The sequence below is a fragment of the Lutjanus erythropterus genome, chromosome 18, assembly GCF_056507025.1.
Source record: "Lutjanus erythropterus isolate fLutEry1 chromosome 18, fLutEry1.hap2, whole genome shotgun sequence".
NCBI lineage: Eukaryota > Metazoa > Chordata > Actinopteri > Lutjaniformes > Lutjanidae > Lutjanus > Lutjanus erythropterus.
In genome coordinates, this window is record NC_139334.1 from 33,460,913 (window position 1) to 33,482,919 (window position 22,007).

At 37.9% G+C, this 22,007-nt stretch overlaps 1 protein-coding gene across 1 annotated transcript in view; it reads left to right on the top strand.

Annotated features, from left to right (window-relative positions):
* Window positions 1–22,007, top strand: part of LOC146311340 (neurexin-3a-like) — a 152,880-nt gene that overhangs the window by 100,318 nt on the left and 30,555 nt on the right. Inside the window, exon 15 of the mRNA XM_084743001.1 lies at window positions 20,224–20,405. Coding sequence (XP_084599127.1) covers window positions 20,224–20,405 — 182 coding nt within the window. The remainder of the gene's footprint in view (window positions 1–20,223; window positions 20,406–22,007) is intronic.

The following is a 22,007-nucleotide window of genomic DNA, read 5'->3' on the forward strand; positions in this document are numbered from 1 at the left end:
CGGCTAAAAGAGACGCACCAGGCATTTTGTGAATTTTTCATTCATTTCATTCTATTTTCATCAATTAAATGCAGTTTTGCCACATAAACAACAAAGGTTGGCATGACAGTGCACATGATTAATTCAAGTGATCTGTTAGATGATTTCCCAGTTGTTCATATTCATGATTAGAATCAATAATGTAAATTCTGTACGTGTTCAAATTCTATTATTATAATACTCTCCTTTACACAGCAAGCAGAAACCTCTGTGCCTGAATTCAGATGTGTTCAGTGAAGCAGGTGTTTGTGGGATTAATGGAACTGAAAACAAGCATTTTGATCAATGAGCACCTTTTCTCACTCTGCTGGGTTCTTTTTAAGATACTTAACTTAAGAAGTTATTGGCTTTCAAGCCTTTTTCGATGTGCTATTTTTCTTTGCTTTTCTATCTCCTCTTGTTGTGGCACTGCATACTTTATTGTTGTCATCAGAATTAATGCCAAGAATCTCTTCAGGCTGTAGGAAAACAAGCTTTCTGGCCAAACTGTGCCCACCTGACCTACAATATTTTACACAGCAAGTCTGATGCTGGTGAAAGCTTGAATATAACACCACAATCCCATCATATGATGGTCCACTAAGTGGGTCTGTAATAAAAAAAAGAAAGAAAAAGAAAAAGAAGACAAATGCAATCCTGCCAACCAAAAAATGGGGCAGACAGGTCTGTAATGTTTTTCATCTTTAATAAGAAAGAAATGTTGAATATTTCTGCGAGGCAAACAGCAGACCTGAATTGAATTAGCTCCAGATTTCAACCAACAGAGCCTTCTGCCTGATTTGGTGGCTGCTGCTCTCCTGTTGGTAACCGTCACAAAAGCCTCCTCGAAATAGCAACAGAAACAGAAACAGTGTCCTAATTTAATTTCCAGCCCTTGTTCTATTACTGGCACGAGTATCAGCAGCCATTAAGCTTTTTAGCTTTGGTAATTTACTATTTTTGGAGGCACTGAGACACACTGGTGTCCACGGGCAACATATGATTTAAGTAATGTGATGTTAGACAGACAGAGGCTCAGTAAAAACAGCAGAATCAAGACATGTTCCATTTCGATGATTCTGCCTTCACTTCCCCAGAGCTCTCTGCGACATCTCTGGTCATCAATCTTAGTTGTTTTCTCTTTCTGACACAGACATCTGTCCATTTTTACAACTCAGTGCCTCTGTGCTTGTCAGATTCAAACTGAAAATAGTCTTTATGATTGGCATTCATATAATGATGTCCAGTATTGCCAAAGTAGGTTGCACAAAGTTCACAATGTACCTTCTTTGATGAGGTCCAGTGAAGTTTAAAATAGGTCTACAATAACTCCCACCTAAATGACAATAATTAGGGATGCAATTTTGGATATGTTCCGACCCATTTTGACTGGATGATATATACACATATTTTTTCCCATCTAATTTTACAGAACATCAAGTTTTTCCTGTGGCTGGGCACTGACACCTGGTGCTCATATGGCACCGCTTCCTATATGATCGGTACCGCAATCACAATCACAACACAGATCATTTGGTTGCCACATGCCTGAGCTGACGATTGAAATGCCTAAGATGCATCACCAAACCACTTAACATTATGGCAGCCTTCAGTTAACTACTAAAAAACTGTTTTAAAGCATCTTTTTAGCATTGTATCAGAAAAAACCCAAATGATACCCAACTCTAGTCATGCCTATGTTTTTTGTGATGGCCCACTGGCAGATGCAGACGTGTCTATTGTTTTTCCAACCTTGTTTTGATGAAATTACACCAATGACTGCAGGACAAAAGCCACTGCAGCAATGACAGCTATAGCTTGAAAAAAAACACAGCAACGTGAGGCACTGAATTGGATGAACTTACTGTTTGTCAGAGCCAGCGGTGGTGCTGATACAGTGGGTTGTGAGTGGCTGCTGGCGAAGGATCTCAAGGCTAGGCAGAGCACAGAGGCCGGGCACATGCATGGCTGACTACTGCCAGGCTGCCCCTTTACACAGTCTCGCCAGGACGGTACCAGTCAGCAACAGCGATGAATTTGTTGGGTCTGTTTGCCAGAGCCATAGGGTCACCATCATCCCCTGTTCCACTCTCAAACAACCTCACCCTGCCACCACTGAAACCAAGAACCATTAATCCAGGCCATATCATTGTTCCTTTGCATTGTATATGTATGGACGCGCCCTGTCCACTCTGCCTTATGGTATGTTCAGACACCCGATAAAATCATTTTCAGTGGAAGCTGGAGACATGAAGCCAGAAACTTGTAGGGCGTCAATCAATGTTGAGCTGACCTCAACTTTCCTCAGCAATCAGCGACAACATAGATGGCAGCGTCAGACCGTTTTGTAGCTGTGACACCACTAATGTTGACATATGGATAAAAGAGAGCCAGCAGCAAAGAGCGGCTCCTGGAGAGGAGCAGCAGCCGGCAGCAGACAGGCTGGTGTATTGGGAGTGACAAGCCCAAATTTCTACTAACTCGCTCCTCCTGTCTGCTAGTAGTTAGTACCAACTGTAAAGACGAGGTGAGACCACTATCATTCTTATATTAACAATATTTGTGGAAATGTATCAAGTTAATTATTATGGGCTGCATGAATCACCACAGTCAGTAGCCATCCAAGAATGAGCATCACAGCCCTCACAAAATGATTCATTTCACTATCAGAGTTTGATCCATTGGGGGTGGCCTGGTAGTGAGTGTTTGCCCCATGTACCGTGGCTGTGAGTCTTCTGCAGTGGCTGTGGTACGTGCCATTCCCCTACTAACATTTAGAAAGAGTCAAACAATTAAAATTAGTTTATCCTATTCAAGTTAGCAGATGGCTAAATCAGAAGTTAGCCAGCTTGGCTGGTAAAAGTCTGAGCTCTGGCAACTGATTGACCCAAGACCCAGATGAAACCTGATAGTTTTTAGTGAGTGACTCATACAAGTTTGATTAAGTGAAAAAAGTCAAACTTCCCATCTGTAATATGCATTGTCATCTTATCAACCTGTCATATTGGCAGAAATGTTCATTTCGGGCCAATACTTCATTTCAGTTTAGACTTTCTTGGCAATACAGATGGTACCAATATTGTTATGCCTATGCTTATGATAAGGTTTGGTTTTGCATACATAGTGTCAGCTGCTGTTTCCAAGGTTGTTTATTTTTAATTGACATTTGAGTCCAACATTTTGTCCTAACATGAATGTTGTAAGACATTTCTTTGGACATTTTCATACTGTGAATATCCACCACCCATCTAACCCTCCCTATATATCTGTAGCTAAAAATAAATACTAAGAATATCAATATACAACAAACAAAACCAAAACTGAAAACAGTATATATTAAGAAATTGTAATAGATCAAAAATAAATAAACATGAAAAAAAAAAAAAAAAAGAAACAATAAAACCAAAGAAAAAACAATAATACTGTGATGGTTCCAAGGTCAAAAATGAACTCTTAGTACAGTTTCATGCATTGTTGCTGGTTTTCATCAGAAAAAGACTGATATACTCTTACGCTTTTATAGATTTTGCTGCTCATATTGAAGTTATTACTCAGTAAATCTGGTTTTGGACTGAGTGAGTGTGTTTAATTTTGGTGAGTTTCCCTCTACAGGCTCCAATAATATGGTGTCCCTCCTTCATCCTCTGTGTTCCTTCTTTCTGTTCTTCTTTTCTCTTTCTTAAGCATCTCCGTCGATATTTACATCAGGCCGGTCGTTTCTGTTGCTCTGTGTGCCTCCCACATCCCTGTATCCCCACCATCAGCGCTTCACCTTACTTTTACCTATTCCATCTCTCTCAGCACCACCCCCCTTCTCCCTCTCTTTCTCTCTCTCTCTCTGTCTCTCCCTCTGCCTCCCTGGCTGCTCTGGGATCCAGATCATTGCTGCTGTCTTCTGTTGAACTGCGTGCGGCAAAATTTTGCGTACATCAAAGGACGGTCTGTTGCAGAAATGGAGACAAACAAGAGAAAAGGATTTTTTTTTCTCATTGCTGACATACTTTGATTTTAATGGATACTTCTGAAATCTTCAAGAAGTGAAACTGAAAGACAGAAATAAGAGAGGAAAGAAGAAGCAGAGCGTGCAGAAAGAGGTCCGGTGGATGTACAACGTTCAGTACAAGTTTCATAGGATTGGACAATGACCTTCTCTCTGTGGCTTTGAGATTTCTATCTTTGCAAGCTTGCCTTTAGACGTCTTTTTGAGAGAGTTAACGGAGACTGAGCGATATAGGCAGACAGATAGAGGAGTGAGGATAGTGGAGCACATGAGGAGCAGCCAGTGAGCTGGCAAATGGCTGCACAAGCTGAGTCCTGTACAGAGGAGGCAGGTGTCCGTCCACCCTGACTTTTTGTAATACCTGCAGACCAGAGGGACAGAGTTTAGAGGTTTTGAATTAGACATAATTTTTTCTCTGACAGTCTGTGTTTTTTTCTATGGTTGACTAATCTCAACCCACTGAGCGGCATGTGTGCAAGAAATCAGAAAATATCAGGGACTGACAGGCTGGTTGGGTTTTCTCAATCATGAGACTGTCACTCTGTAGAATACTCTTTTGCGTCGCGCGTCTGTTTGAATCGTCTCGCCTCCCGTCATGTGCCCTCTGGGTGTTTTACCTTTACGGGGTCTCATGAAAGGGGGCTCCTGCCAAGCCCCCGGTCTTATCATCCTCTATCATACCGCCTGGATGGGGTGGCTGATTCTGGGATGTATCGCCACGTCCCCATCGGGGAGGTCGTCGTTGAACTCTGCGAGCGCCGACAGACCGCAGGTGGTGGCAGTGTTATCGTACGCCCACCCTGAGCAGCATCACCCCCGTGCGACGAGGCACCGCTCATCTCCACCCATCTCCATATACAGGTCTCCAGCATCACTGAAGGGTGGTCACAGTGAGTGGTCTTCAGCTGTCTAATCCATTTACTAATTATCCAAGGCTGGGTTGCACCAATGAGGATTCATTTTTAAACCTGATGAAACTATGGCTTTACTTTAAATTATGTTGCACCAAACTTTTAAACTTGTTTAAAATGATGAAAGATTCAATTGAAATAATTTTGCTGCAAACCTAGATAAAATTTAATAAATCGTTGACTTGAAATTGCACCAAAACATTACACTTTGATTTTTAATTGTGATCCAGTATTACCTTTAAACTTATACTTGAGTAATGTTTAAAATGGCTGCCTTTTTGAGATGGATTGAGAAAAGTACTGAAGTTCCTCAAAGAAATTAAGGGACAGATTTAACCCAGTTGGGTTCTTTGATGCGTCTCTCCTGTCTTTCATTCTCATCAAACAAGTGTTTTCTTTACTGTGCTGTTCGTTTTTTAAATTCTATTTCTTCTTCTTCTATTATTTGGTCGCATTGATCCATTAATTCAGCCAGTAAGGTTTCCTCAAAGCTGGCCTGAGTAGACTAACTAACTTTTTAGCTAGCTGGAAAACAATGTAACATTTGGTAACTTCTTGGTTAGCTAGCAAACAATGTAACATTTTGTTAACATTTTAGTTAGCTAGCAAACAATGCGATACTTTGGTACCTTTCTTTTAGCTAGCTAGAAAACAATATAACATTTTGTTAACATTTCAAGCTATAGAAGAATTAAACATTTTAACTTTTGAACCAACTAGCCCACAAGTAATGTTTATTAACTTTTTAGCTATCTAGTCAACAATGTAACATTTTGTTGTAGGAGAAATTTGTAATATATTTAATGTAATAATTCATAAAAAGATGTGTCATTAGAGATCAAGGAAACATGTTAAGATGAAATTCTCGCTTGACTTGATATGAACGCTGCAGCTGCTGTGTCCCCTTTTAAAATATCTATTCAAGACCGGAATAAGTGTTTTGTACGTCCATTTCACATTAATTAGAGTTCAAATGAATGCAATGAGTCGTTAAGAAGTTATTAATCCTGCAGCCTGCCTGTCTCTGCTATGTCTGAGGAGGAGGAGATGGGGTGGAAACGACTCGCATCAACCAAAGATTGTATATTAAACAGGTTTACAATCTATTTAATAGACAGTCTATGGTTCCAAGTCGCTATTTGGGCTGCTCAACTCATTTTTGGAAGTACAATGAGACAGAGGCAGGAACTTAGTACATAAGGGGAGCACTTTATTTATAAAGTCTCTTTTGTGTATGTGCATGTGCATGTATGTATGTGTGTGTCCTTGACTGAACCCAGATGTTTCCTCAGTTGGTCATTTCTAAGAACCCTGTTTCAAGATACTTCACTGTTTTGGTGTTACACTGTTATTTGTGATAGAATTTGAACATATTATACAATATATTTATGTGACATACTGCTCCTATAAATTTTTAGCTAGTTAGCAAACAACGTAACATTTTGTCTAAAGTCCTGACAGCAGTGAAATTTATTTTTAATTAATTCATTTAATTTGATTTGGGTAAGCAATCATCTCCATTTTGATAAAACTTGATTTAATTTTTTAGTTTAAATCAATAAAATTAGGTTTACTAAATGGAGCTTAGTCTGGATTTACTCATTTTAAACCTAGTTTTGCTAAATCCTAAATAAGAACTAATCTCAGATTAAAATAATCCTTGTGGGTGCAACTCAGTCTAAGTTTACAGTACAGATGCAGATGTCATCTTTAAAGATATTATGTCTAAAGCATTAAAACGGCTGTATAGTATCAGGAGGGCAGAGGGGTGGTGAGGTTGATGAGGTGTCAGAAGGTCTCAGGAGGACTGTGTTCTCTGAAGCCCACATCTGGGCTTATATGTTGAGGAAAGACATTGGATGTAATATTATAAATGCGGTGCTACATCGACTAATTCAAAACATAGCATGCACTGTCTGAGGTGTGTGCAATGTTAAGTACAGAATGAGGTTGACACAAAGTTCATCTGAAGCAATTACTCCTCCATCATGAGGTAACCTCTAAAGTAATACTGCGAGTGCACGTATATTTTAAATATAGACAAAAGTGCATGATGAATTTACCCAAAGTTTTAACTTTCTTTTTTATTGTGCAGTGAAATAAAACTGATCATCATATTAAAGGATTCGTTTTTAAGTGGTGCGTATAAGTGATTTAGGAGACCTTGCTGTATTCACCAATTTTTTCATATTTTGAGTTTTCGCATAAACACGGACACGATTTACGAGCGGTCCAGACCTGTCGTAGGAGTCGATGTGCAATTAGTCTGCTGTTATGCAAGTTTCACTAATTACTGATGGATTGTACATTTACTTTAAAGCACTTTTGTCCAGCGGAACATCCTTACGTTGCAATGCCTGACAGAGCAACATCACCTGTGCTGACATGTATTCTTTAGTCCTTCTCTGATTCCATGATGGAGTCATTGTTCGCCTTGCTGTGGCGAGACTTCTTCTTTAACAAGAAGAAAAGAGGATGGCCATGAAAACACACATGGTTTGAAAGTAATGATTCATTTTACATTTTCGATTAGTCATATGACAATTTGAATGAATGTCTGCACTTTGATGAGTTATACGTTTTGCCCAGTAATTTTCCGCTAATCGACTAATCAGCTCACTGTCTCAGTACTCATGTAGACTGTATGGAAGCCGAGAAGGGCCATACTTACTGTTTTAACAAGTTAATAATTTTGTTATCTTGAGATAACAAACAGCGTTTTCTCATGGTAATGGATTAATTAATTAACCAATTTTCCAAGGTTAATTATTTTACAAAAATACAAAATAATACTTTTTGTAGTTATTGATGACAAGGTAACTACTTCATTATTTCAAGATAACAAAGCTCATTTTCTTGAGATAACAGGTTAATTATTTTCTTATCTTGAGATAACAGACCTCTTTTCCTCATGGTAATGGTTTAATTAATTAACTCATTGTCATAAGAAAGTAAGTGTTTAACTGTTTTGCTCTAACAAAATAATTAACCTGCTGTCACAAGAAAACAAGCTAGTTTTTGTCGTTATATCAAGATAACCAGTTAATTAGCCTGTTTCATTAAGTTGAGATAACAAAGCTTGTTTTCTTGTGCTAATGGGTTAATTATTTTGTTACCACAAAATAATCACTTACTTTGTTGTCAAAAAAGCATTATCAATAAATATGAGCTTTGTTATCTCAAGATAACAGATACAATTAACCCCTCATCTCTGTTAAAAATAGTTCAAATAAAGTATGGCCATTCTCAGCTGCCATACAACTGTGTCTATACAATAAAAAATATATTTTGTGCGTATTTTCTCTGTCTGAAGGCTCTGTGTTAATAAGTTGTGATCAAGGAGCAACTGAATGTTTTGTATTTTGTTGCTCAAGAAGTCTTTTTTTCTCTACTGAAAACAACTTTAGTGCTGCAGGCAGTAACAATTATGATGTAGTGTTCCACAAACCTTCTCAACTTGCTGGAAAAACCTGTATTCATGAACACAATTCAGCCCTCAAACTTCAATAAATATGCCATTTTAAAAAACAGATTTGAAGTACAAATCAGGGCAGATAATAATGGTAGAACGTGCCAGGGGCAGAGTTTGGACTGACTGTGAGCAGTCATCAGGGAGGCTGTCCTGGCTGAATCCTGATCTGACCTTCATCTCATCAAATAATGGACAACTCTGCCTGTTTTCCTTCAGGCTACATTGAGAACCTGCATATGATTACTGTGGTCCAGGGTCAACAGGCAGACAGTAGTCACAAGAGGCCACTGAGTTCTTGGTATTCAGCTTCAGTCATGTGAACCCTGAAAATTTTGTAACTTGATCGTCCCTCATCTCACCCAGCTGATGAATCAGAAGACATCTTTGAATGACCAAACCCAAAAACTGATAAGTAAAATTTGTTTAAATGCTTTTGGGGATTTGAGAACCTGCTAACTCGGCAGCCATTTAGTAATTAGAACCTCATTAATAGAGAACAAGCAAAACAGCCATGGTGACCAGATGTCCCCATGTTCTAAGGACAGTCCTTGTTTTTGGTGGCTCTTACCCAAGAGGCTCCTCAGAGCTAGTAGGTGGGGCTGAAGACTGGACCATGGATGAGAGTAGCAACACATCACTTCCCTTGACCACGCCGCATTCTGGGTGACAACAAACGCTGTGCTAGCGCCAAACAGAGAAGACTAGTGTAATTTTAATGCATGTTAATGTTGGTAATGTTTAGTTTACCATAATGCTACGGTGAACAGAGAACTAAAACAGGAATATAGTGTTTCAAAAAGTGACAGATGTCAGAAATACATCACCTGGAGATTCAATAAGGTACCTGTATATGTCAGGATGTACCACCTCTGACCACTAGGTGGAGTCTTTTTTCCAGTTAGATCTAGGCAGACAGTTATCAACCATATCTTTATTTTGTTCTATGCCAGTCATTGATCGGCAAAGACAGAGCAAGATTGTGCACCTGACTGTCTAAAGGATTTGGCTGCTAACAGCTCAACAGGGAAGAGGTTATTTTTATTTTATGTGCTTAAACTGGCAAACTGGCAAGAGGCCAGTTTGATTGGCCCACATATTCTGCAGTGGGCACTACTTGCTTTCCCTGGCTGGACCAAATGTCATTGTTTTTGGCCAACAGAGGTCATTCTATTTAGCTAAGACAGACTGCATATTCTGTTTGCATTCAGAGGCTTGTATCCTGCGTGCCACAATGTTAGATTTAGTAAACCTAATAAAGACAGTGATCACTCAAAGTTAAAAAGGAATGCTCACAACATGCTCTAGTTCACTTAGAGTGAGATTTGGATGGATGAACTGTGATTCACTGCTTTTCCTCACATGGTCCAGAGAGGTGGAGCTGAAGTAGGTCAAATCTGGCTCTGCAGTGAGCACTACTTACTTTCCCCGACTAGACCTTCCCCGTAGACGTGCCTGTTTTTAAGATGTGTTAAAAGCAGACCACAAAGTGAAAGTCCGGACAACAGAGTCTACCAGTTAATTGCTCAATCCAGTTGTTTTTGGCCAACAGAGGTCAGTCTATTAAACCGGGACAGACTGCATATTCTGTTTGCGTTCAGAGGCTGCAGCCGTGCACAGCAGAAAGCTGGCACCATGCACGATGCAATGCAAGATAAAGTCAGCCTAATAAAATCAGTGATCATTCAAAGCTAAAAAGAAAAGTGTGCAATATTTTTTCCTGCTTTGCTTCAGGATTGGGAGGTGTTGCACCCCCATCTTTTACTTTGATGGCACCTGTAATGTATGTTACGTTACATTACGTTGCGTTTCACACAAACCCTGGTCTCCTGGGTGAAAGTCCAGTGTTTGTCTAATCAATCCAGCCTGGTCATCTCCTCCATACACAGACTGTCTTGCTCTGTATATGAATAGCACATTCAGTGTTGCTTTATACTTCTCCCTCATAATTACTATGGCTACTAGAGGTCAAATAAGTCGTTTGCATACAGCTGATTTTCTGGTGAGGCCTGGCTAGTCTGTATTGACTAGAGTCTACTTTGTCTTTTCTTTGTGTTGGCGTGACAGTAATTGTAGCTTCCTTCTACGTAGGGGGGGACCTCTCAGTCTTTGAGTCTTCAATCACAGGCTGCTTGTAACAATGAGGAGGAGGAGTCGTCTGTTGAACATTTTCTGCCATTTCAACGTAAACCCTTTTATACTGGTATTTCCTGCGTGGACTTCTTTATACAACGTATATGATTTCCCTGACATGCTTGTCACTCTGTTCCTTTGTAACCACAGATAATTTCAGGGACTTAACAAAATTTTCTATCCGTTGTTCATTATCTAATTTATGCAGGCAGTGTTAGTTTGTATTGTTAATTTCGAAGCTCTGAAGACAGGGATGTAGCCTTCTTTTTTTGTTTCTTTTTATTTTACACACTTACCTCTTCCATGGATTAAGGACAGCGCTGCACCTCATGGCCTGGTGGTTGTCTCCACAGAACTCACTTTAATGTGGCTACGTCTGAACATGCATAATTGAGTTCCTGGGAGATTTAAAATACGTGCAGTTTATACAATGTTTTGGTTTTCCTTTAATATATTTCATTTATTTCAATTAATTTAATTTACTTATTTCCATCTGACAGAGTTGGCGTCGACAGTTAATAAAAAACTGTAATCACTCAGAGGCTGGCCTGTTACAAGGTTTAATAGCCAAGAGTTTGATTGAGTTTTGAAGTATATTAGTAAAAATCAAACCCTCTTTAAAAATGGTTTGTCTCAGTTCTTGGGTAAAAGTGACTTAAGTGTAGGCAGAAGTCCCAGAGTGAGCTTTTATACCATCTGGTCATTGCACATTCACATATCGAGCTGACAGATGTTTCTAGAAATCTGTCTGGCTGACTTTGCAGTGCTGAGTGTGTGTTTGTTGATGTGCTGCTGTCTCTATCTGTGGACACACAAGTGTTTTTTGTCTGTGATTGCAGCGGGACACTTTTTGATCCTTGTTGTGATGTAATTATTGTAATCATGATTCTTTTCACAGACAACGACTTCCTCTTGCAACTTGGAGAGGCCAGGTGTGTGTGTGTGTGTGTGTGTGTGTGTGTGAAGACTTGTCAAAATACTTAAATATCACACACACACATCTGTATTGATGTACTTGGGCGTAAATGAGAAAGACTCAGTGGGCCATTTTCCACCATTTATTTCACTCTCTGCAGGAAGACAATATAACACACACACACATATTGTCCCCACATGAACCCTCATCAACGCAGAGCAACACAATGTTCACTTTCCTGTAGAATATCTCAAGCAACACAACAGTATTGCATAACATTACAATGCATATATACAGAAATATAGAATTACAAGTCATTAGACTTCCCCAGGTGATACTAGTCTGGTTGGAATGTGTATTTAGCAGATTTTACAGTGTTGTGGGTGAAAAAATGTATTGTAAGATTGAGTAAACTCATTTAAATTACAGTATAATGAGTAATGGTTTAATATTTTCAATTAGAACCATTTAATTTTCAGGCAACCAAATGATATGGAACAAAGGAACATTTTGCACATCTATTAGATGAGACAGGTGTGTTGGAGAAAGGCAAGTACACCAAAAACTTGCAAAAGGACACTGTCTTACTTGCAGTATTTCATTTATTTGCGACATTTCAGTAGACCTTCATCAGGCAAATCAGTTTTTGTCCATGTGAAGCCATCTTAAATAGTGAGTAGTCGTCTGTCCACAACCAATCACATTCCCCACATACAAGAAGGGGGACAAAATTATTAATGGGTTATTAAAACACAAAAAAATACCCCAAACAGATGCAGAAAAAATAAAGCACTCTTTATGATAACAATCAAATGTATCCCCAACATGCCTGAATATGCAAATTCACAAATGATAGTAAATATACAAAATACAAAATAAATATTCCATATGTAAATACTGCAGATTATGTTTGAAAGAAAGCCAGTATAGAACCTTATATCAGCTACAGCAAGGCAAATAATGCATCAAGATATACATGTGTTAAATACCAATTATCAGAGATACCTTTGCCCTGTTCAAACTGCATACATTTAATTAAATAGGAACCTATAAATACAAATCCTACAGTTGCAATAAATGATAGCAATAAAAAGGTTCCAACATTTGTGGCTATACCTGATCTTTAAAAACATCTAAAAAGATCAATATCCTAAATTTTAATGATGTAGAACCCTCTAGTCTACAGTAATTAACAGGGCCTCAGAAGTCACAGATGCATACATATATAAATGAACTGTCACTGTCACCAATTTACTTATACTTTTTTGAGTTTCTACAAATCAGAGCTGCAAGATTATCTGAGGAAGAAAAATACATTATTACTAAAGATTACACACTGGCAAAACTTTGTTTCATTTACGTCAAAACTTAAGAGTTCAGTAAAAGAAGTCCAAATTCAAAATTTGAAAAAAAATGAAAAAATGCAGATGCATAAGGGCACATTAACAAAAGATGACTTTAATGTACCTAATGAAGGCAAACAAACAAAAAGTGGAAATAAAAGTTCAAAAAGCAAACTCCAGAGCAAAAAACAGGAACATGGTTAATACTGGGGACACTGGAATCAACACAGAAGACCTGACAGCTGACAGACTGACCACCAACTGACTAAATACACACACAAGGGCTAAAGAGGGACAGGTAGAAATACACAAACACAGGAAGTAAAGACACAAAAACAAGAGGGGAGGCAAAAACTACAAAATAAAACAAGAAATGACTACCACTAAACCCAAGAATGGAGTACTAATCTACTGGGAATACACACCCTGTGCATATTTGTGTAATTTTGTGTACATCGTTGTGTTATAGGTACTGAACTTTGTCAGTTTACTGCAGATTCATCCTTTTCAAAAGACTGATGGATAAGCACCATGTAGTCTGTATGAGATCATATTCTTTATAAATCTATAATACCTTTTAATATATTTTTCTATGTTTTATGTATAAATCTACATCTGTTGTAGATGTTTATTGTTCCAATTGCTTGAGTTTTGCTCAGAACTCAAAAATCTTGTGTAATGGTTGTTGTTTTTTTAAAGTTTAATATAACTGTAGGCTGTTGTGTTGTATTGGCAGTCTTTGAGATTAAACTGTAATCAAACTTTTTTTTTTGAATAAATTAATAAACAGACTGTGTACAGTAGGAAAAAAGACAACCAACCCAAGCTGCATCGTGCTCCACATGCTGAGGGGCGAAGGCAGCAGTCCATTTCTGTGTTTCTCTTTCGGCTTTTTCAGCCACATAGAGAACAGCGGGGGCGTGAGTTTTGGGGGTATGGGTGAAAATGGGACACCCACGCGGTATTAGCATATTGTATTAGGAGATGAAATAACAGTTTTTCAGCAGGCAAAAGGAGGAGGCAGTGTTTTCATAAGGGCACTGATTTGTGCAGGCTGAAGCAGCTCAGGTGGAGAAACGAGAGCGGAGGTTCATCTGCTTCGTTAGCATCAGCTAGCCTCCGCTGTGTCACTCAGTGTTTCGGCGGTTGCGAAAGTTTAAGTGCGTTTGTGCGAGAGCATCGGTTGCGTGGGCTTCTGCTAAATTCACGGGAGGTCCGGCATAATCGCGTGTGCTCACACACACACACACACACACACTGTCACGTCCACGCACACACATTCATCAGTGCCTCCTAGCGTAGCAGCAGTCATACGGAGCGGCATATGGCAGGACAGCCAACACGTGGAGAGCACAAACTGAATGAGTCACGCACTGAGCTGTGTGAGAGGATGAGGCAGCTCACTGCAACTTCTTAATAACAAATAGTTTGAAACGATCTTATTTCATTCTACATTAAATACCCTCAAATCTATGTTAATGTGAGGCAGAAGAAGCCATCACATTCTTAAAAGATAATTTCTGTTAAATGCATTTCATCACTGTCAGGCAGCAGAGGCGGGGAGTAATGAAATACAGATACTCAAGTACTGTACTTTTCAGGTATCTGTGCTTATGCGTTACTTGAGTATTTATTTTTCTGGCAACTTTTTACTTTCACTGCCTACATTTTAACACTGCTGCTACTACTGACATTTTCAAAACAGACTCATTACTTTAGTTTTAATGCATTTGAGGGGAATGATTGATTATCTTTATTTTGCATCACTGCATATTGCCTTATCCTAAATGGACGGGACAGTAACACAGAAAAGACAATTCACTGGTGTATTCATCAGTACATATTACACACAACAGACATAACAAGAATAAAAAAAATTTAAGAAGACAAAATTGATGTAAAAGAGATAACAAGACGTAATAAGAAGTAAAACATAATAAGGCATAACAGACCTCGCAAGATGCAAAAGACATAAAAGGCCAAAAAAGGCCTAACAAGACCTTAAAGATGTTCAAGACATAACAAGACAAAAAATAATAATCTATAAGATTTTTAACAAGCTGACAACGTAAAACATGAAAAAGACGCAGCAAGACAAAAAAGACAGCGAGATAAAAAAAAATCAATAGGATGTAATGACAAAATCAGCGTACAAGATGAAAAAGACATAACAAGACAAAAAACAACGCAAAAGACATGAGACAAAAATAACATAAAAGATGTAACAAAATGTAAAGATAAAGAGGGTAACTTTTAACTTTTGTAGTGTCAGTACATTGTCTCTACTTTTTCACTTTTACGCGAGTACAGAAGTTGAGTCCATACGGCTACTTCCACCAGAGTCATTTTTTACCCAAGAATCCTTTTTTTTAATTTTATTTTACTCAATCAATGCTATTGGTCATTTACAAGCATTTAACCACTGAAGAGTGCTAAAACTAGCTTGTGGCTAAACCTTGTAACTCCATTTGATTCTTAAATTCTCAGCAAAACCTCATAGATTCACCTTGACCACCATGATCTTGACCAAAGTGCTGCACACATGGGAGAAGTTAACCTTCAGGGCTTTCTGATAGAAAGCCTTTGAGGCAGATAGCCTTACATGTTTAAAAAAAATACTTTTTTGAAATTTCCTGGAAAGTAACACTTTTTGACATACAAGGCCGCACAGTATGAGAATCTTAAAAACTATATATAAATGTAACAACATCCAAATAAGTTTTACTACATTTATTTTAAATGAGATATTTGTGTGTGCATCAGAAATACATTTATGAACTTTGTGTCTTTCACTTGTAGAACAGTAAGTATTTTTATGTGCACTGAAACATATTTATATTTGTGTGTGGTGTGTACAGTCATTAATATTGACCCTAATTTGACTCCATAGCAGTCATCCACAGTTCACAGTAATGAATCAAAGTCTTCTCTATCACTTTCTCAGAGTCTTATTGTTTGTTAAACCTAAAAGTAATAGGCAGATGTTGTATTTGCACACACACACGCACACACACACACACACACACACACAGAACTGCAGGTGAGGGTTTGCTTGGGTTCAGCTGACGTTTAAAGTTAGTAAGACAGACAGTGACAGCTGAGCTGTGGTCGTGCTGCGAAGAGAAAAGCAACATTATCAGAAAGGTTTTTCACTCTGACAAAGGAAAGATGTTCCTGTTACAAGATGAGATCTGAAGAGGCAGAACATTTTCAAAACAAAGATGCTTTTTTTGTTCTGCTGAATGAGAGATGTGTTAGTTATGTCTATTTATGTCTCACTGTGGGAAATCAAGCCTGCGCACACAGTGATATTTATTTAGAACAGTATTGTGCCATATCATGTAATCTGTGATAAAATTGGTATCATTTATAATGCACTAAATATGTCATGATATTAACATATTATCATCATATCAGCAGGCCTCTGGGCTTAAAGTAAGTTTGTTTGGCCCTATTTCCACGTTAATCAGTATTTAATTATATAATATGAATATGCCTTTTTACTTTATTGACTGTGCTAAAGTATACATAATAAGAATGAATCAGAAGTGCTTCAATATCCTGTATTTTTTCTATTTTTGCATATAGAAAGTCGAATGTCGAAACAAAAAACTTCTTTCTGAAATTCTATGGCTGCAGTACAGTAATTACTTAGATAATCGACAATATGTGTAGTATAATTACTCATACTGTACAGTTCCATGTACCTATGTATTAGTTTTTTATTTTTGCATCGTGTGTCACTTTCCCAGCATCAAGAAAGATTTCAACATAAATGCATGAGACAATAACACAAAGAAAGGACAATTCCTTTGGGTATCCATCAGTGCATATCTCACACAACATGTATAGGACAAAAAACAAAGTAATGATAAAAAAGAACATAACAGATGTAAGAAGGCAAAGAGATTAAAAAAATGTAACAACGAGATGAAAACTAAAATAAAAGACAAAAGAGGCATAACAAGATGAGGAAGATGTAACAAAAAGGAATGTAAAACACAAAGACAAGATGAAAAAGACATAAGACAAAAATTAAAATAACAAGATGAAAGACAACATAAAAGACAAGAAAATGAAAATGACATAAAAGATTTACCAAGATGGAAAATAATGTAAAAGAAAACAATGTAACAAGACAAAAAATGGCATAAAACAGGTAACAAGATGAAAGGAGAAATTAAAAGACAAAAAATAAACCATTGATGTAAAATATATTATAAGATGAAAAACGATGTAAAAGATGCGACAAAATGAAAAACGATGTAAAAGAAGCAAGAAGATGAACAACCAAAAAACAACAAAAAAACATGTAACAAGATAAAAAAGACATTAAATGAAAAATGAAATATGTTGTTGAAAAACAACATAGAAAATGTAAGAAGGTGAAAATGATCTAACAAAAAAGATGTAAAACACATAATGAGATGAAAAAGATGGAAAATATGTAATAATGTGAAAATTATGTAAAAGATGAAAAAGATATGACAAGGTGAAAAAGACGCGAGTTCATCAGTTGACTTTCCACAATAAAAGTTGAGTGAAGACTCAGCTCTTGTAACTTGTGTGTGGAAACGGATTTCTAATAACAACCATGAGAGAAAAAGAGCGAAGCAGCTCAACATGACACAGCAGAGGCCTCACACACGGTCCGATGCCTCGGGCGTCAGGGTCGGTCTCATTAAGCTCGGCAGGTGACGGTGATTGATCGGTCACACCGAACAATTGCTGTGTGGTAATTATTCAGAACAGCATGCAGGTTGGGCGGGGAAAAAGAAACCCCTCTGAGGTTCTACAAGTAGAGGTAAAAACCTCAATCAGTCTCAGTCGAGTGTGAGAAAATAAAGCAGCACAGTCTGTTTCCAGCTGAACTTAAAATCTGCATCAATGACTCTGATCAAAGACTTCTTTAAAGTTCTCTTCCAGACATGTTTTCAAGTGTGTAAAAATACTCTGCTATGATTAATATGAAGTTTAAAATGGTTTAATCACATGAAAAGTACAAAAAAAAAAATCCTCTACCCTGTCTCGCTCATTGAGATATTCTGGATCTGGCCTTGTGTCCCACCACACCTTGATGAAAGAGCAAATAAATCCAACAAAAAAATCAGAGGGATCTTTTTTACAGACTGCCAAAAGCTAGCTAGCAAGTGTATCACAGCAATTCACAGAAACAACTGGAATCCAGGGTCTGAAGCATGGTTTGTGATTTCCATTAGAGATCTTTCGAAACCATTTTTTCCTCAGCCTATCCAGTGATACAATATATTATTATTCAGCAGTAAGGACCACGCCATCAACAAGACAGGGGTGAAAGCTGGGGTGGTCCTGCTCCTGAAACTCTGCTAGATATCTTCAATTAATCCTGAAGGAAATTCTTGTGCCAGATTGCTCCAAAATTACAGCAACATAGGAACATCAACAATAAAATATCAAATAAGTGAAAAATATGTTATAAAATCTAAAGTTTATGTAGAGTAAATGGAAAGAAACGGTGCCTTATTGAACAACCACAGAGGTAAGATAAATTAAATACAAATGTAAGTTAAACAGAAAAAGTGTCCAGCCTTTTGTCTGCCTTCTTTGCTTTGTGTATTGTGTTGAAATCCACTACATATAAATATCAGGCTTTGCCACTTGTCAACGTCCATGGACTACTGTGTCCTTGGTTAGTTGTAAGGATGACTGACTAGTCCAGTGGCCCTTAATGTAAGCAGATAACTGATTGTTTTACTCCAGCTTTCTCACATGTTGCAGGATGATTTGGCACTCAGTGAGAGGCTGTGTTTCGATGGTACAGTGACATCCGTGCATATACTTTGTTGTTTTAACCTTTGAGTCTGTGCAGTGTGTGTTATCATGATTGAAAGTATTTGGCCAATCAGTTGTGATAAAGCATCATTAAATTCAAATGAGCGTGATTCATGGTCCTGATGCAATTCTATAAAGAAGCAATGATGCCAAAATGTATTTGAAGTTGTTCTCCAGAAGTCCCTCAGCACTGTTTTCGCGTCTGATCTAGACAAAGGTTGAAAAAGGCAGGTTAAAAATTTTGTGTTATGAGAATAACAAACATGGCGGAGGGCCTGTTGGTGTCATCTGTTGCACTGTGTCGTGCAGTGTTGTGCGACAGTGCTGAGCTCTGTTACTACGATGCCCTGTTGTTGTTCCTGAACACAGATGGTGAGTCGTGTTGATGCTGCTCCAAAATGAAAGGTGTGTGGGTGGTGAACATGGAAGCATCCTGTTTGTTTGTGTTTGAGTGTGGAGGACTCTGCATTAAAGCCAATCTGATGTCTCAGTGAAGCTTTCCTGTGTACCCAATTACAACCATACACACATTTAAAACTTGTATTTTATAAGCATTCAGCAGATTGTGAGTTTTTTCTTGGATGATGTCATGCACCTTACAAGTCCATGACATCATCAACATGACTTGCATCACATTACTAATATCAAGTATACAGGTGGGCACATATTTATGTACTTCTGGGTATATACAGTATATACTCCTTGGTATATTTTTATATATTCCTGATTATCTACAGTATATACTCTTGGGCACACATATATGTATATATATATATATATATATATATATATATATATATATATATATATATATATATATATATATATATATATACTAATTGTTATTTTCTAATATGTTTTAGTGTGTTTATAATTTTCTTTCATTGTCTGAAGGTTTGTGGTATGTGAGGTACTTTTTGCCTACTTTAGTCTTTCAGCATAAATTATAAAATAAAATAGAATTATTATAAAGAATTTGCACAAATTGAAGTACCTTAACTTACCTTAACTAAGCAAGTTCCATCAGGTTATAAAACATGTTCATTTAGTTCTGCAAGTACAAGTACCTTTTCATATATTATATTACACTGGTGTGATACCTTACAATGTTTGTCTGATTTTCGCTATAGCCCCAAGAAAAATTCACCAGCTGCCACTGCTCTTAGGTATATATTTATATACTCCTGGGTATGCATGTATATATATATATATATATATATATATATATATATTTACTCCTGGGTATGTATTTATATACTTCTGGGCACATATTTACGTACTCCAGACTATAAAAATACTGCTGGGTGTATATCTGTGAAGATTCTCAGTCATTCAGGTCATGTTATTTGTAGAAAAGGTCGTCGTAGGCAACTGGACTTGGTAGAGTTTTTGAAGACATTTCGCCTCTAATCTAAGAGGCTTTTGCAGTTCTGGCTCCTTCAGTCCTGGGTATATATTTATTTACTCCTGGGTACATCATTTTATACTCTAAGGTACATATTTATATACTCATAGGTATATATTTATACCTCCCAGGGTATATATTTAAAATTAGGATGTGGCCCCTGTTGTAGTTTGGAGTTGAGTTTATTATTTACACTCTGTTCTCCTGCTCTGTTCAGCTGGGACGACGTACATCTTTGGCAAAGGAGGAGGCCTCATCACATTCAAGTGGCCAGCCAATGAGAGGCCGAGCACCAGGACAGACAGGCTGACCGTCGGCTTCAGCACCTCCCTGAAAGATGGCATCCTGGTCAGGATCGACAGCGCACCTGGTCTGGGTGACTACCTCATGCTGCACATAGTAAGTTCTAACTACTTTACCTCTACTGGTTGTCGCAGCTGGTGTGTGCATCAGCTGATTTGACGCTATGTGAGGCAGTCACTGTTTTTGACTGACTGGATGGATGTTTACTACAAGCCATTCTGAAATGCAGCAAAATGAACTGGTCAAGAAAAAAACAGTAACAACAGAGAAGCACACTGTTAATCAGTAACTACAAGTATTTGAAAGGGGGGGCAGGCAGGGGGATGTGCAACTGTCAAATTGTATTTGCACGGCAACATTACTTTAAAAAAAATAGAAAATCTGAATCTGTATGCTTTGCCTCTATTTTATCTCTGCCTGAATGCTTCATTTACATGTAAAGTAATGTACATTTTCACTGGTTCCATCCTATTTGAATCTGCAGGCCTTTGGCTGCAGAGGCTGCATACAGTTTTGTGCACACAGTGGTTTCACATATTTGAAGGGTTATCCTGCCGTACTTTATGCTTAACCCCTGCCTAGTTCAGCATGTCAACTATCTAATATGGGTTATTAGCTGACAGACATTCAATTCATTGGGTACATCCCAATTCCCTTCATTTGATAACTCCTCAACCTGTAAACTGTTCAGATCAGCCATCATGAAGGACATTTCAAATCCTTCATTTCTGCTCAGAGGAGTGAGGATATGGAGACATGAGCTAAGATACACAAGACTAAACTTCTTGGAAGTCTTCTACTGAACTGACAAACCCCTTGTATTGGAAATATGTCGATGCAGCAGTTTGACTGTTTTGACACCACAGTTTTATAGCTGGACAAATCTGATCTGATTTTTTTCCCTTTGTGGATGATATTATGTGACTCCCCCGTAATTCTGACGGCCCATAATTCTGGCAGCAATGGTCTGGAAAATGTTCCATTGGACCGGAAACCCATTTGTCCCATAGCTTTGCCCTTAATAGATTATCTTTCTGGCCTGAAACCAAACATGATCAGTAAGTGCGCTCCCCCATCACCAATCTTTAGATGTAGACTGATCAAAAACTCAGTCTGAGCTACCTTAATGGCCTACAGCATTTTTGTTGCCTTGGCTGTTCTGAGTAAATCAAATATGTTTGATATTAGTTATTAGATATTAGGGTTAGGGTTATTTTCAGAACCCTGAGCAATGTGCATTTATTTTCAGGATAAAAGGATATCAGGCAAATGGGCTTTCAGTCCAGTGACTATTGATGTATCAGAAGAATGGGCCTTCAGAACAATGGAATGGCACTAATATTATAGTCAGGCAGAGGAGACAGTTTGTTGTCTTTGACTAATAAGCACATTTGAATTGTCATTTCCATTCAGTCACATCTAAGGCTGAAAAATCTTTTGCATCGGGTATAAACTATACTTTGAGGTGACATAATGTTCCCTTTCCCTAAATCATTTGGCTTTATGATTTGCTTCATGAAGCTACAATTGGATTATTAAATAATGTAACAAAAAAATATGTCACCTTAGTATCTGGTCACGCATGTATGTGCAAATAGAAAAATCAAAAGTCACTACAGAACTCCCCTCTTGTCTTGAAGTGAATGAAATGTGGATGATATTAAGGGAACTGGGATGCATCCATAGCTGCTGTCTCAT